This window comes from Pagrus major, chromosome 24 (genome assembly GCF_040436345.1).
Source record: "Pagrus major chromosome 24, Pma_NU_1.0".
In the NCBI taxonomy this organism is placed as follows: domain Eukaryota; kingdom Metazoa; phylum Chordata; class Actinopteri; order Spariformes; family Sparidae; genus Pagrus; species Pagrus major.
Window position 1 is genome coordinate 7,062,671 of NC_133238.1, and position 14,431 is coordinate 7,077,101.

Consider the following 14,431-nt stretch of genomic DNA (forward strand, 5'->3'; position numbering starts at 1 on the left):
CTTAAGTCCAACTTCCAAGTTGCCTCGGAGCTCTCTCCATCATCCCACCACCGCCTCCCACACCGAGCCCGCCTCGTCTCCCCAGAGGAAGTGGATCCTGCTCCAATTAAGCAAGCATTCCTCACATGTTTTCAGGCGGCTTGAAAGTAGTTTGGTATTTTTTCTTCTCCCCTCTCTCTAACTTTTGTTTACATGCCCGGCTGCCTCTGCTGATGTAAATTGCTGTGAGAGTGTTGGTGTGAACGATCACAGGTTTCGGGCCATTAACATGGGGCACCAGGACAAAATCATTAACTTAATGTACAGCGGAGCCTTATGTCGGGTTCAGAGTGTGAAAGCTGTTATCTGGAACTCATGTTTCCCACAAAGATCTCAAAACTTTTAGACATTGAGATAGATTACATGCAACGAGCTGTAGACCCGGGCCCACGGTGGTAACGAACACGGTCAGTGACTGAGTAGCTGTAGCACTTTCAGTGAGTTTTTTGTTCCATATTCCAGCATTTCATTGGTTGTTAACTGTGAAATAACTTACGTCTAATTAACTATAACTAGAATAAACTATAAAAACTAAAAAGACAAAAACCATCTTTGAAATTTATTCGACTTCAAATGATAAATCGTGTTGCAGTTTTGATCAAAGTACATCGCCAAACAGCATTATGAACACAGACCCAACTAACCAATCCAAATAACTTTCCCATTCTAAGCTGCCAATCATGTCCCTCACCTGTCTTGAAGATCTCATAGCGCAGAGAGAAGCCCGCCCCCTGGTGGGCGTAGTCTGAGACGAATCTGATCTGCAGGGAGGGGCCGGATGAAATGATCGGCGCTGGGGCGATGTTGCTGCAGTGTCGACCCAGGACGTCAGCGTTTTCTGAAGTCCCATCGCGGATCTCGATGAAGTCATACCTGAGTCACAAAAAAAAAGAGAAAAAACAAAGGAAGAGATTATTTCCTGTTGCTTTACGATGTTTTTCTACAGGCATCCTTCGGAATATGATCTTAACATTCAGCTTACATTGCGGTTAATGCCGCAGGAAAGGATTAAGAGAAATAAAATAGATAAAAGGGGGCGGCGGAGGGTGGATAAACATAGATAGATAGTTATGGGGTTATGCAACCAGCTAAGCTAATAAAAACCAGACAGGTGTGGGCCTATTTACCATCAGAGCTCAGCCTCCGGACAGAACACACAGTGTCCAAGCAAAGCATTTAGGAACACAACACAACATTAAGACATGAGGAAATAGATCTCTCACAGTCTTGGCTCCACCTTACTTTTGCTCTTTCCCCTCAGCTGCATTCAATAAATTTAGCGCTTACGACCCAGTTTTTCTCAGGACAACAAACTCAGATCCCTTTTACATCAGCTCGAGGCAAGCCAATCCCCAAATCATCGAATCCTGGATCACAGGAAGGAAAATGGAGGGAGGGCTGCGTTTGAAACAGAACATACTTGAGGGGGAAGATGCAGGCAAATAGACAGCTGGATGGATTCATTAATAAGAAGCATAAAAATAGACAGAGAAGCTCATGAAAAAATAAAGAGGTGAGGGCTTGGGGAGAGGAAAGGTGAGGACGTTAGCAGCACGGCGGGTGGGTTGAGAGAGAAATCAGATAAATAAATGCAAAGACGCCTGGCTTCTTAGCGTCCACATGCTTGAGCTCTAAGCTCATCTTGACCTCTGACTAGCCAACTGACCCTGAATAATAGAAGCAAATTCTTAACTGTCAGGTCAGTGTGTGCTTGTGTGTATTTATGTGTGTGTGAGAGGGAGAAACAAGAGAGAGCCCACCTGGCTGATCCAGAATTAGCTCATAACCCTGTGTGTCATTCCTCGAACATTTATAGACACACGAAGCAGCCAGAGTCGCAGACAGAGGCGTCGCTCACTGAACTGTCAGTCAGTCGCAGAAAATGTAAAACGCAAAAAAAGTGTCTTCACGGATAACAAGTAATCATGGTTCCAGTCTGCTGTGTATTTTTGCTTGTTCATATGCAAAACATGGTGTTGTTGCCATGTCAGAAATAGGCCTCTATACCCATATAAAGTAGATACTAAGAGGAAACAGGTAACAGGTCATGCACTTGTCAGCTTTTAGATTTTGGGCTGTTTTGTGTCATCAGACAGGTTAAAGAAAATGTCCAAAATACACATTTAGGTGTTCAGGGTTCGAGTTATGTTGGAGCCAGTGGGAGTCCCATAAGGAGGAGGTCTGAGCTTCTGTTAGAGCAGTTAAATCACACATCTGTGGGGGTCGTGACATAACAAACCGTAATTCTGATTACAAATAATGCACTTTTCAACGTAATGAGAATTATTTAAGTCAGTGACACAAATACGCTATAAGAAACATGTTTTCCACAGAAATGCACTTTGCCACTGGACCTTACGTTGCTACAAAGTCTTACTCTCGAGGCTATTATTTATTAATTCATCTAAAAGTTGGTTATTTTCGAGGCCCCCACAAAGCTCAGATGAAAACATAAACCCTGTGTTTATTTCGGTTTCTTGAAATGTATGCAAATGAGTGCATTCTTAATCAGACGGCGTCTCATTTGCATATTTAAACAGAACACTTCGTAAAACTTGTAATGCAAAAAATAATTGTCTTAATGTAATTAATCAACTGGGGAACTTTCACGGTGATGATTATAAGTTAAAAATTGTACCATATTATGATTTTCTCCCCCTTTAGAGAGAATAAACACCTCAGTGTGAGAGAGTAGAGTGTGACTAATGAATGATAGTTTTATTCAAAAGTTAAAGCACCCTTGCATCACTGTCAGTATGTATAAAATGCATCTACACTCCCTGCATGTGTGCCAAAGCCATCTGCTGCTCCACATGCTAATCCCAAAGAAAGTTTCAATCCCTCCGTTTATTTGATATATTGAGGCTGCAGACAGGTGAGTAAAAACTGTTATTCACCATGAAACACAGTTCTTCTATGCATTGCCTTTGTTGATATGATTAAGAAAGGGCCTCTCACGCCTGGCAGCTGACAGTGAACCACTAGGTTTAAAGGTAGCAATTTGGGGTTGGGACAATATTTGAAGGTGTGGAAAACTCCATAATTTCTGTTTGTTGCTATCTCAGAGTTTAAGTGTTGTTTTCTGTACGTTACACTGAATTTTTTCTTGAGTAATGTAATGTTCTTCCTAAACGGGCAATCATCCTAAAAGTAGGCTTCACTTTTCTCCCTCTTTTTGTAAGCATGTGTTTGTGTTGCTGCTCTACGTGTGTGCATCTGCATTTTCCCGCTAAACTGTGAATAATTTCCTTGTAATTCCGTCTCCATACTATTCATCCCTGATTCTCTCTCTCTCCTCACCTCGCTTATTGTGATTCCTTGCGTAACTAACTGCATCGCAGCAGGATCCCTGCAGCTACGTTGAGGACACCCTCCCGACACACACACACTCAAACACACTCTTCTCAATTAGTCCGTATGACGAAGCTGTCAGAAACAACAACGGGGCCGCTGTTGTCTCACTAATTACTGTGATGGGCTCTTTGATGCTGAAAAGCCATCACAGACGTCTCTGGGTTTTTGAGTCACTAACGCAGCATCTTGCTAATATTCCAAACAGAAAACTGTCTGTTTTTTTTTGCTCACTACTTCCTCAAACTTAAAAAGTATTAAGTAAAGCCGAGGGGTACGAATCAACGGCAGGCTGTGTTTCTCGGTGCCGTCTAAGCACTAAGACTGCTTTTGTAGTGCAGCTTGGAATTAAACCTGGATTAAGTAGAGTCACTAAGCCTCTTTTTTTGGTCTATCTCATTCCTGCAATGTATTGATTCCTATACAGAGCATTCAAGCTGAGACTGCTGATGGAGGGATAATCCCGACCACATTAATCTGGGTGAGAATGGCACGCGCACAGGTGAGGATCAAAGTGTGAAAATGATGCAGTGAGCCTGTAATGTCACCACATCTTTGTTGGTATCGTGAAAACATGACCACATGTAGGAAGTGGCCTCTTCCACTAAACTGAAAATGTATAGAATTTGAGAAAATGGCACGATCAGACCTACTTGGGGACTACAATTCTTGAGGTGCGCCCTTGTGTGGCATGGAGTTTTAAAGATGACAGTGTTTATCAGGGATGGAGGAGTCTAATCAAAGGTGGGATCAAGTTGGATTGTGGGAGCTGCAGTGTTTTCTGGCTAAAAGTGAGCATTGATCTGCCTCTGCTGCGGTAGTTTTGACTCCGTCTGTCTCTCTCGAGCCCCTCAGCTGTAAGTGCAACACTGACTCTCTTGAGTGCTCTTTCATCAATTCACATTATATCTGTGCACCAGGATGGAAGAACACATGTGAATTATTCAAAAACGGATCCCCTCTTAAGCAATCCATACAGTCAGACTTTGTCCCATGACACTGGCAAAAAGACATACTAATGAGTTTGAGCGTCCCGCTACATACTTGTAATGTGCTACAGTTAAAAGGACGGTTCAACCCCAAATCAAAAATACATGTATGTTTTTCAAATGTGTGTTTTTCGGCAGTTTGAGCACCACAAGCCGAGTGCCATCTAGTTCCATTATATTCGAGAGAGGGCAGACATCTGCACCAAAACAATCTAGATGGATAAACAGCACTACAGGTAAGAGGGAAAACATGTACTTTTGGTTTTGGGGTGAACTGGCCCTTTAAAAAAATGTGATGGTTGGAGCTGAAGCAAATCAGCTCAAAAGTAGGCCTGAAGAGCACTTGAGCTAGTGAGTAAAGAAGTTGCTGTCCAATTCTCTTATACATGTCTTGGTTGTAATCCTGCATTACAGAGGCGATCGTAGAGGCTTTAGCAAGGCAAGCTCCCACGGTGAGCCGGTAAGAGCCACGGCTATCCCTAAGTACGCCTGCTTAGGGCTGTAACTGACACATGCTTAGGGAAAACACACACTCGAGCATGTGCCAACGAACGCACACACACTCATGCAAAAAGACAGACGCACAAGCACACTCAGATGTAGACAAACACGGGCGTGCGCGCACACACTCGACGCCGTATCGCCAACACCAAGGATAAAAGGCCCGCGAAAGAGCTGAGAGCCTAATTAGGTTTTAATTGATTTTGGAGTGGGTCTCTATCCCTCTCTCTCTCTCGCTCTTTCTGTCTCGCTCGCTCCTCCTGTCGTGGATTAGCGTCAGTGAGTGAGTGTTCCTCAGATGTGATTATTGACCTGTTCGCTTCAGCCTCTCCCCAGGCTCTGATGAATACATGCATGAGGGCCTGACGTGTGAGAGCCCGCTGTCTGTCTCTCTCCAACGCACGCATTCCACGACACTGCGCACACACACACACACACACACTCGCACAAATCATCCGCACAGAAAAACCTGCACCCATGAAGACACGCATTAACATCGCATACCACTCACAAATACATTCCAGCATCCACGCTGCCCCCATCCTGATCCAGATTCCATTAGGGAGGTTGTTTTGATCCAAAACCCCGCCTATGTCTGACACAATCAGTTCCCCCCTTCCCAGTTTTCTGTCTGTCTAGCAGTCTGTCTGGGTCCGCATGACTGGCCGTGTGTTAAGGGAGCCATTACGGGGCACCAGTTTCACCCCTCCCTCATTTCTCCCATAGAGAATAGCAGGAGCGGAGGGAGAGGGGTAAAGGAAACTGAAAACCCTTAAGGGCCGGTAATTCTGCACCAGTCCAGACATGTCCTCTCTTCCTCTGCTCTCATATATCACTCCACCCCCTCCGCCAAAACAACTAATTGCCTTTCACACCTTTGCTGTTTGTTGGGGACCGGGGACATTTCCTGCAGGCATCGGCACCTAACCACAGAGAAACATAGCTGCGGTGTGTATACACTGAATGGATGTATATTTATAGGGCTCTCAACTAGCCTCCGTGGCCTTCGGGGCTCGGCAGATCAGTAAAACCCTGTCGCTGCTCCTTCTTTTATCTTTTGTGAAATCAGCAAAGGAGTTCTCATTTAACCACCTGCCTGTCTGCATTTAACGACTCGTCTGAGAAATAACCAGCCTGGGAGGTTGTGTTTCATTTAGTTTAATCTAAATGCCTGCAAAAATACATAAAGCCTTCATTGGGAATGTCGCAATTACACAATAGATTAACATGTAATTTGCTGTGGGTGCGTCATGGTCCGTCTGATTTATTTTGTTTGTGACAATAAAAGAGCAACAGCTGTTGGAGAATATCAGCAAACCAAACTTGGCTGCACTAAGGCACTTGAGGCCTTCGGTTGAAATGAGTTTCCCTCCTGCTCCATTGTGTTTTTTTTCTTCCCGGTCTCAGAGCGCAGAAACCCACAAGATCCCGATCCGGTAAACAATGAACAACTGCCTGTCGCTTCTTTCTTCTCCCTCTTGATGATGTACAGAAGCAGAAATTAAGTAAGGCGGGGGGTATGCAGTAGACACACGCCCAGATGCACAAGCATCCACATACACACACAAACTCCCACCCACTCCTCCCACCCTCGATGGGGACTCTAATAAACCATAAGTGCCTCTGAAATATTAACTAGATTCTGCAAGCAAAATCCCTGCAGATCACCAGGGCCTGCCAGCTTCAATCTAGCCCAAAAACAAATAGCACTCCCCTTCCTCATCTCCTCATGCCTCACCTCCCTACTCTGCTGTCCATCACAGATTCATACTTACAGATGACCGGGGCCAAACCGCTGACCACAGGCAGTCTGGGCTCGGCCCCAGACCTTCTAGTGCGCCATCGATCTGAAACATCAGACTGTAACTGCTGTCTGAGCTGAAGCCGTGACCCCGCTGCCCCCGCTGGATGCATTTTAATCGACCTATATCAACATATATTTGCGATGGTGATTTTCCTCACTGTGTTGCAGTTCAGCCAGACACTTGCTCCAGTGGACTGCAGAGATTCACGTAGAGAGGAAAACAGTGCTGCATGAGCCTACGCTTACAGCTCTGATGCACTCGGCCCGTTTGAGATGAGCCAGGCCAGCGCAGAATCGATCGCTGACGATTTGTGTTGTGTGGCTGATGGTGACGTTCAGTGGTCTGAGATAAATACATTCACATAAACTGCATAAAATACGATAATTATAACATCAGACTGATATCGGTCCCAATCGTCCACCTATTTTGCTTTGTGACTCAGTTTGTCCTTTGAATATAAGCCACATGCTGGTTTCAGATTGGCGACTGCACTCCTGACACCTCATTTGACCCAATAGGAGCTTCTATGCCCTGCCTGGAACCTACAACAGCCAACAGGTGTTTAACAGGTTTTCTAAGGCCTAAACTATTTAAAAATGTACGTACATTTCCAGAAATGGTAAAAGGCTGATTATCAAAGTGTTTAGTAACACAAAAAAATTCCATTAAGTGGGATGTGGGGATTCTTAAAATCACATCTGTACAGATGTGAAGCCCTGGCATTGTAAATATCTGACAGATCAATAGTGAAAGCTGTTGACTTGTACATCTTTCTTCAGCGTTTGACTATTAATGTTTATTTATGTAGCTTGAGAGGGACGTGTCTGCTCGGCTGATTTATATACAGCAGCAAACTGATATGATGCTGATTTACATAAGAATTCATGTAAAATGCAACAGAAATCACAGGCAGCATTTTAATAGGCTTACCTGTCATAATTAAAACAATTGGAGACCGCACACAAACTAACATATGGGTTAAATTTTTTATAAATTGGAATCGGATCTATCAGGAGTGTGACTTCTGCAACTTCCTGTGTAGACTGGCGGTTGCTGGAAATGACTTCACAACTTAAATGTCTCTGCTAGGCGAGAGCAATTGATCAAAGAAAGCATTCAAATGGTTGATAACACTGCCTTTTATATTTAATCATACCTTTTACTTATTATATCATCATTAGGGCAAGCGTTACAGTCGTGACCGCTGGCTGTGATGACTGTGATCTTGACCTAAACGCCGGCCATGAGCCAGATATTGACAGATTGGAAACTGAACAACTCCCTTTAGTCATGACCTCTGGCAGATCATCTATCTCTCCTTTCATCCTCAGCCATCACCCTCCACCTTCTCTTCACCTCCTTCGCTTTCTCCCTCCGGCCATTGCTGATCATCTATCGACTTCCCATTACGGGCGGAATACAGACATTGATCCCACACCTCTCCTCTCCCCCTTTGGGTATTAGTAAGAGGGTGATATCATGCACACACACACAAGCACACACACACATACATGAAAACACAGGAGATGTGTGTCTGTGTGTGTGTGTGTCTGTAAAGTTATAAAGTTATATCATCAGCCCTCCCACCTCAGGCTGCATTCAATAACAAATAAAAGCGAGAAAATAAAAACCACAAAGGTGGAAGAAATGGATCTTCCTGAATGCTTACAGTTTTATGGCGTGTGTGTGCGTGCGTGTTTGTGAGGGCGTCTCTATGTGATTCTGCCCGTTCCAATGTTTAATTCAAGTGTGTAAAAATAAAACACTTCCTCCTCGGGCTAGAGCAGAGGGAGAATGAAAGAACAAAGGGAGGAAAGAGATAGATCAAGAAAGGGAGGGAGGAAGATGAAGAGAGAGAGAGCGAGAGAGCTGGAGAGAAACAGAAAAGGAGACTCCTTTCCCTCTCTCCTCCTCCTCCTCTTCCTCCTCAGCTCCTGGTATATCACTAGGTAGCATCCTGGGGCTCAGTGATGGCAGATTGCATTAGAGATATGGGCCTGATATTTCATCTAGCCTTTATTACATTTAGTTCACATCAATTGGCTGGCAACCGGGAGGTAAGAGCCATTTGGCACGCGGCCGGACTCCCCCTGAAATGAAATCCTGAATTAAAGTGCCACCTCAGACATGGAGCGCCTGCATAAGGCTGCCGATTTGATTGCTGCAGTAGAGCCGCGGTTTGGCTACGTTACATCGTCCGTGTACTGACTGTTTGAACCCACTGAGGGAAAATCAGCAGCTGGACGGGGATATTAGCCAGAGTTCAGACCCCTTGCTTGGCTGACCAAGCACTTTTCTCAATTTTATAAGGGCCTAAAGTGCCCAAGGGGGGGTGTGATGGCTGATGAGCGTTTTTTACGCTGACAGGTTGCATGCTTAAGTGTGTACGTGCATGCGTTTTTAAGCGTATCCACTGAAAACACATGTCCTTTTACAATCTTTATGACCATGTCATCGTCTATATATTTTTTTCTTCATCGTGTGATTCAACGATCAGCAGTCTAGACCACATAGCTCTGCGTCTTTCAGGTAACACACAGCTCCGGTTTTCTCTGCTGCCGTCTCTGTAATCCCTGCTGTCACGCAGATTTCCAGCCTTGACCGAGATGGTGAGCCCTCCACCTCTGCAGCCCTCCGGCTCCCCCTCGCCCTAACCTTCGCGGAGGACCGTGAAAACATGCAAAAATCTACTCTCTGCTCGCTCACACTGCCGTGCCTAATCATACAGGCAAAAAAGGAAGCTACCCATAACGGCGCTACAGGGCTCGGATCAATCCGGGTAAAAAGCATAGCACAGGACGGAGAGAGCAGGAATATCGAGCTGTGCTTTGGCTTTTCCCTACTTATTTCTGCTGCTGTTTCTGTGCCCCAAAGGAAAAAGCATCCTCCACGAAAGACAGAAGGGCAAACACATTAGCGTTAGAGGTTATGCATAAATAAATGCTGGCATGATCCGCTATTTTTCTAATGGGAATCTAAAGTGGGGGATATCACTGGGAGGATGGCTGGATGGATGGATGGATGGAGGGGAAAAGGGAAGCGGCTAGTCTTACAAACTAACACTCACTCGCATGCTTGTGGAGTTACTCATATGTTTTTCCCACCCACGCTCACAGACTCTCTTTCTCACACACACACACACACACACACATGCATACATACAGGATGAAGGGAGATGGAGTGGGAGTGTGTGTTAGAGGGCAGGCCAAGGCCTCCATCCCTCCAGGCGAGCGTAAAAAAAAAATAACCCCCATCTCAATAAAACCCTCAGCGGAGAGGAGGAAAGAGGAGGCATTTCAGTTTTCTCTTCCTCCTCCCTTGGCCTCCTCCTGCCCTGCACGCCTTGGGCTGTGAGAAACTGCTTGACACACTGCTTATCAACAGCTGAGCCATTCCTCTCTGTACCACTACAGCGGGGAAGTCCAGTGCGCTACAGGGCTGACACTGTGACGCCGGTGCAAAAAGCGCTATTGCCGAGAAAACATATTGCGAGGGAGATAATTATGCAACATTCCGCCTCTGACAAAAGCGACAGAAACCTGGAGACATGAAGCCGAGACATCAAAACAGCATTTCCAGTTCACTGCGACGTGACACAGCCGCGTGAATAGAGCCGACAATCATTGCGAAAAGCCTTTCACCAAAGCAGCCATTGATGTCCTCATGAAAGTTACATTTTTTCTCCTGGCCAGACAAAGTGCTTTGTCAGTTAACAATGCAAAAAACATCTAGGATTATTAATTCTTCAATTTACAAAGAAAAGGGAGGGCTGGAGCGAGGAAGTAAATAAAACGAGCGTAATTACAGAGAATACACTGATAAACCTTTTTTAAAACAGACCATACGGACAATGAAATGTCTTAAAATGGTCGATGTGTGTAACAATCTCTCTGACTCAGCTGTATAAAAGTGGATTAAACAGTGGAAACCGTGACTTCTTTCTCCTTCCTCTGAGGTCGAAGACAATAGAAGACCATATGATTTGGATTATTCAAGTCTCTGAGAAAGGAAACTGACCGTACGCAGTCATATCCACACAAACAGCTGGGCCTCATTCTCTTCTTATTCTTCTCCTTCCATCCCCTGTTTATTCTCTCTCTCTCTCCATTTCCCCCCCACAGACTTCAAACTACATCATGATTCTTTTTTTGTTCATCCAATCTGTTTGGCCTTTCCCACACACTATCTGCCCTCCCTGTCCAAACACACACATACAGATTTTCAAATGCTGCTTGGCATTTGATTATCAGATGGAGGGGGATTACAGCTGGACAGTCCTGATAATGTCAGATAGGTTGTTGGACACGGACGCATACACAGACATGATTCTCAAAATGTATCTAAACTTGCTGATTGTGGTTTAGAAATAAATGTATGATACAACACGATACCATAGGATAGGATATGATATGATAGGATAGGGTAGGATAGGATAGGGTAGGATAGGATAGGATAGGGTAGGATAGGATAGGATAGGATAGGTTATGATACGATATACTTTATTTTCCCCATTGGTATATTTTGTCTTGGACTTAAATGCTGTGCACATAAAACTGCCTCCATAGTAGTAATAATAAAAAACAACAACATACAGACAAGCAGCACATACCCTCGCAATGTGTTTTCCTTCATCATGTAAAAAACTTCAATCACCTCGCTCCAAGCTGAACGAAACAAAACTATCTCTCAGCAATTTTGACCTGCATCATCAGTTTAACCAGTGGAAGAAACACATGTATTCATTATGGGCCATTTGAATCATTTTTTCCATTCCGTCTTTACTGTGACCTACTCTGTCTATATCCACCATCGTGCGAGCGAGACCCAAAATTTGGGATGCGGAAAACAAAATGAGGGACATTTTCTACCCTCTGAACTGCTGAGGTTGCGTGCAGTTGACGTGCCCTTGAGCAAAGAATTCAACCCAGTAATTGCTCCAGAGAAGGCTAATAAAAGGCCGATAGTGAAAGTCTGTGGTTGCACTGGGCAGCATCCGGGATATAATGTGTGTAATGGTGTGAATGCAAGAAAAAAGGACGGCGCTGAAAGGAGTCTTATGCTCGCAGTTCTCTCAATAAATAATTATTTCACAAGAAGAAAACCGCAGTCCACTTAATGGTCTGCGTTTTTGCAGTTAAAGCTTGTATCTACAATTAAAATTTCCTTCGCGATTGACCTGTTGTGGTCAAAATGCGGAAAAATGTTCCAGCAACTTGGGATCAGGCCAAACCGCCAGCAGTGAATTATAATAGTATGTAAAAATCAGTGTGCTTGAACAGGAAATTACTTATTTGAGATACAAATGCTTTTGCAGCATACTAATGAAAATGTCAACACAAATCATCACTCAGCCAGAATAATAACACGCAATGAAGTCTTACTGGTCAGAGTAGTTTTACAGAAAAGAGTGATTTATAGACTATTATGACATGACTCCGCCTTTTCCAAAAAGCTGCCATTCTCCTGTTTTGCCCCCTCTCCCGTCTTACTTGCAGTCCAGCCTCTCGATCTCAAAGTGTGGGTTGAAGTTGAGGACGATGCGCTGCGAGGGCTCCGGCGCCGTGATGATCCAGTGACAGTTCTGGTGAGGCGGGTACTCCAGAGGATAACCGGGGGAGGTGATGTAACCGGCCTCGCTGGCATCCAAGACGCCTCCACATTCTGCCGCTGTGATAGAGACAGAGAGGGGGAGACAGAAGGGTGAGGCAAAGCAGGAGTTAATGGTTATTGATTGGAAATTAGACAAAATACTGTAAACATGGTTGCATTTCTACATCTGTCATTTGAATGGGAGGTTGCCGTCAAGCCATATAAATCCCCAGTAAATGGCACACTTCCTAGAAGAATGACTCAGAGGACGCTCCTCCATTTACCTTGTTGTCTCTGTATGAAGATGTGATGAGCAACAAATGAACAGTAAAACAAAGAAAGCAATTTAGGCCGTCAGTTAGGAGGAAATTGGAAAAACTTCTCCATTGTGGATTCTCAATGCGAGTGGGACCACATGGGTAAGCTATTAAAACAATAAAAGATCATCACTTCTGCATTTGGCGCACACACACATACACACACACACATAAACACAGAGAAACACACAGGGCCTTTTTCACCCTCTTCCACACCCAGGCTCTTATCTCTCTAGTTCCCCGTGGGGAGTGTTCTCCAAGTGTAATTGTTGCTCCGGCAAGCCAATCTGCAAACATTAGGACACATTCCCTGATCCTATCACGCTCTCCCAGGAACAATAGCCTGCCAATGGCATCGCTCGGCCGGCTTAGACAGGAAGTGACACACAGACGGCCTGTCTAGCGGGGTTCTGGGGGTCACCCCGACTCTGTAATGAGAAGCTAACGCGGCGACAAAGACCCTATTCTCTGCTTACACCCCGACAGCTAAGGCGGCTCTCGCGCGTCGCGTTATCTCCCATAAACACGCTGAACACATAAACTCACATGCACATACAAAAGGAACATGTATATGGGTATTCTGCATGCACACACACCCAATGGGAGATCACACACACACACACACGGCACTGTGCACAACGGTTCTTTTATTACTCTTGCATCGCAATAGATTTGGAGGCATTATTATTCTTTATGGAGGCAAAGGCGAAACATGTTCTCCATGACAACAGTGGGGGGTGGTTTAGCTACCTACCTCTGTATATATATTTCTCTTTGTGTGTGTACGTGTGGCTGCTGATGCACCAGGGGGATCTCTAAATGTAATGAACTTCATGATATTGAACTCAAGGAGGGACGGATGTTGTCTTAATATTGTAGCTGGTATATGTCAGCCGTATAAGGAAAACATCACACAGAGGAAGGAAAACTGCTACATCAGGACACAAACTAAAGATTATGGTACACTGCCATTAACAATGCACCACCAAATGGTGCGCTTAATCACTCAGCCGCTGAGCTGAATCTATTCTTGACATAAATGGGTTGATATTCCTGCCTGTATTTTCCTACAAATTTCTGTGAAAGCATCAATAAAGAAAGCGGAAAGAGGAAAAAAAAAAGAAGAGCAGCACCAAAGGCTTGAAGTGTAATAGACCCTTCAAGTGATGACATTTCCACCGCCTATTGTGCTTAAAAGGCACACTTAAGATTCTCTGACATTTGATAGAGCTGCGATGGCTTCCTTACTTTGTTACTGGAGAGGAGCGATGCCCACGCTCGCGCAGCAGGCACACACAGCTGCCGGTGATTTCATGTGAGTGCACGACACCAGCCGCCCACACGCACAGAAACACGTACGAGCTGTTACACAAACGCACAACACACACAAGTTCAGCTACACGTGCACACATGACGGCACGTACCGGGGTGAATGCTTAAACACACTCCCACGCATCCGTGCGCACACACAATCACACACACACACACAACCGCTGCTCCATGTTCAAACGGCCACCCACGCACGCACACATCCAAATACAAACAGAGGGCCTGTCAATCACCGGGGCTGACAGAAGTGGGGAAAAAATAGCTAACTGAAAAATTTCAAAAAGATAGCTGGGATGGCAAAGAATGACAGACAGAAAGCCACACACACAGACATACACATACGTATACACAGACATCTCTTTATCTGCTGCGGCTGTGCAGACAGACAGTCATTGTTGGGAAGCCTATGGAGGGAACGGTGTGCAGGAGGCTATCAGCACGCAGAGCCCCGGCAGATTAAGCCGTTTGGGGGAGAATCCTGCAGCCTCGACACTTTTTCCCTGAGCTGCCC

At 45.0% G+C, this 14,431-nt stretch overlaps 1 protein-coding gene across 1 annotated transcript in view; it reads right to left on the reverse strand.

The window, feature by feature from the left end:
- Nucleotides 1-14,431, reverse strand: part of nrp2a (neuropilin 2a) — a 64,480-nt gene that overhangs the window by 42,552 nt on the left and 7,497 nt on the right. Inside the window, exons 2-3 of the mRNA XM_073462428.1 lie at nt 12,175-12,352; nt 731-912 (exon numbers count right to left, since the gene is read on the reverse strand). Of these exons, the coding sequence (XP_073318529.1) occupies nt 731-912; nt 12,175-12,352 (360 nt within the window). The remainder of the gene's footprint in view (nt 1-730; nt 913-12,174; nt 12,353-14,431) is intronic.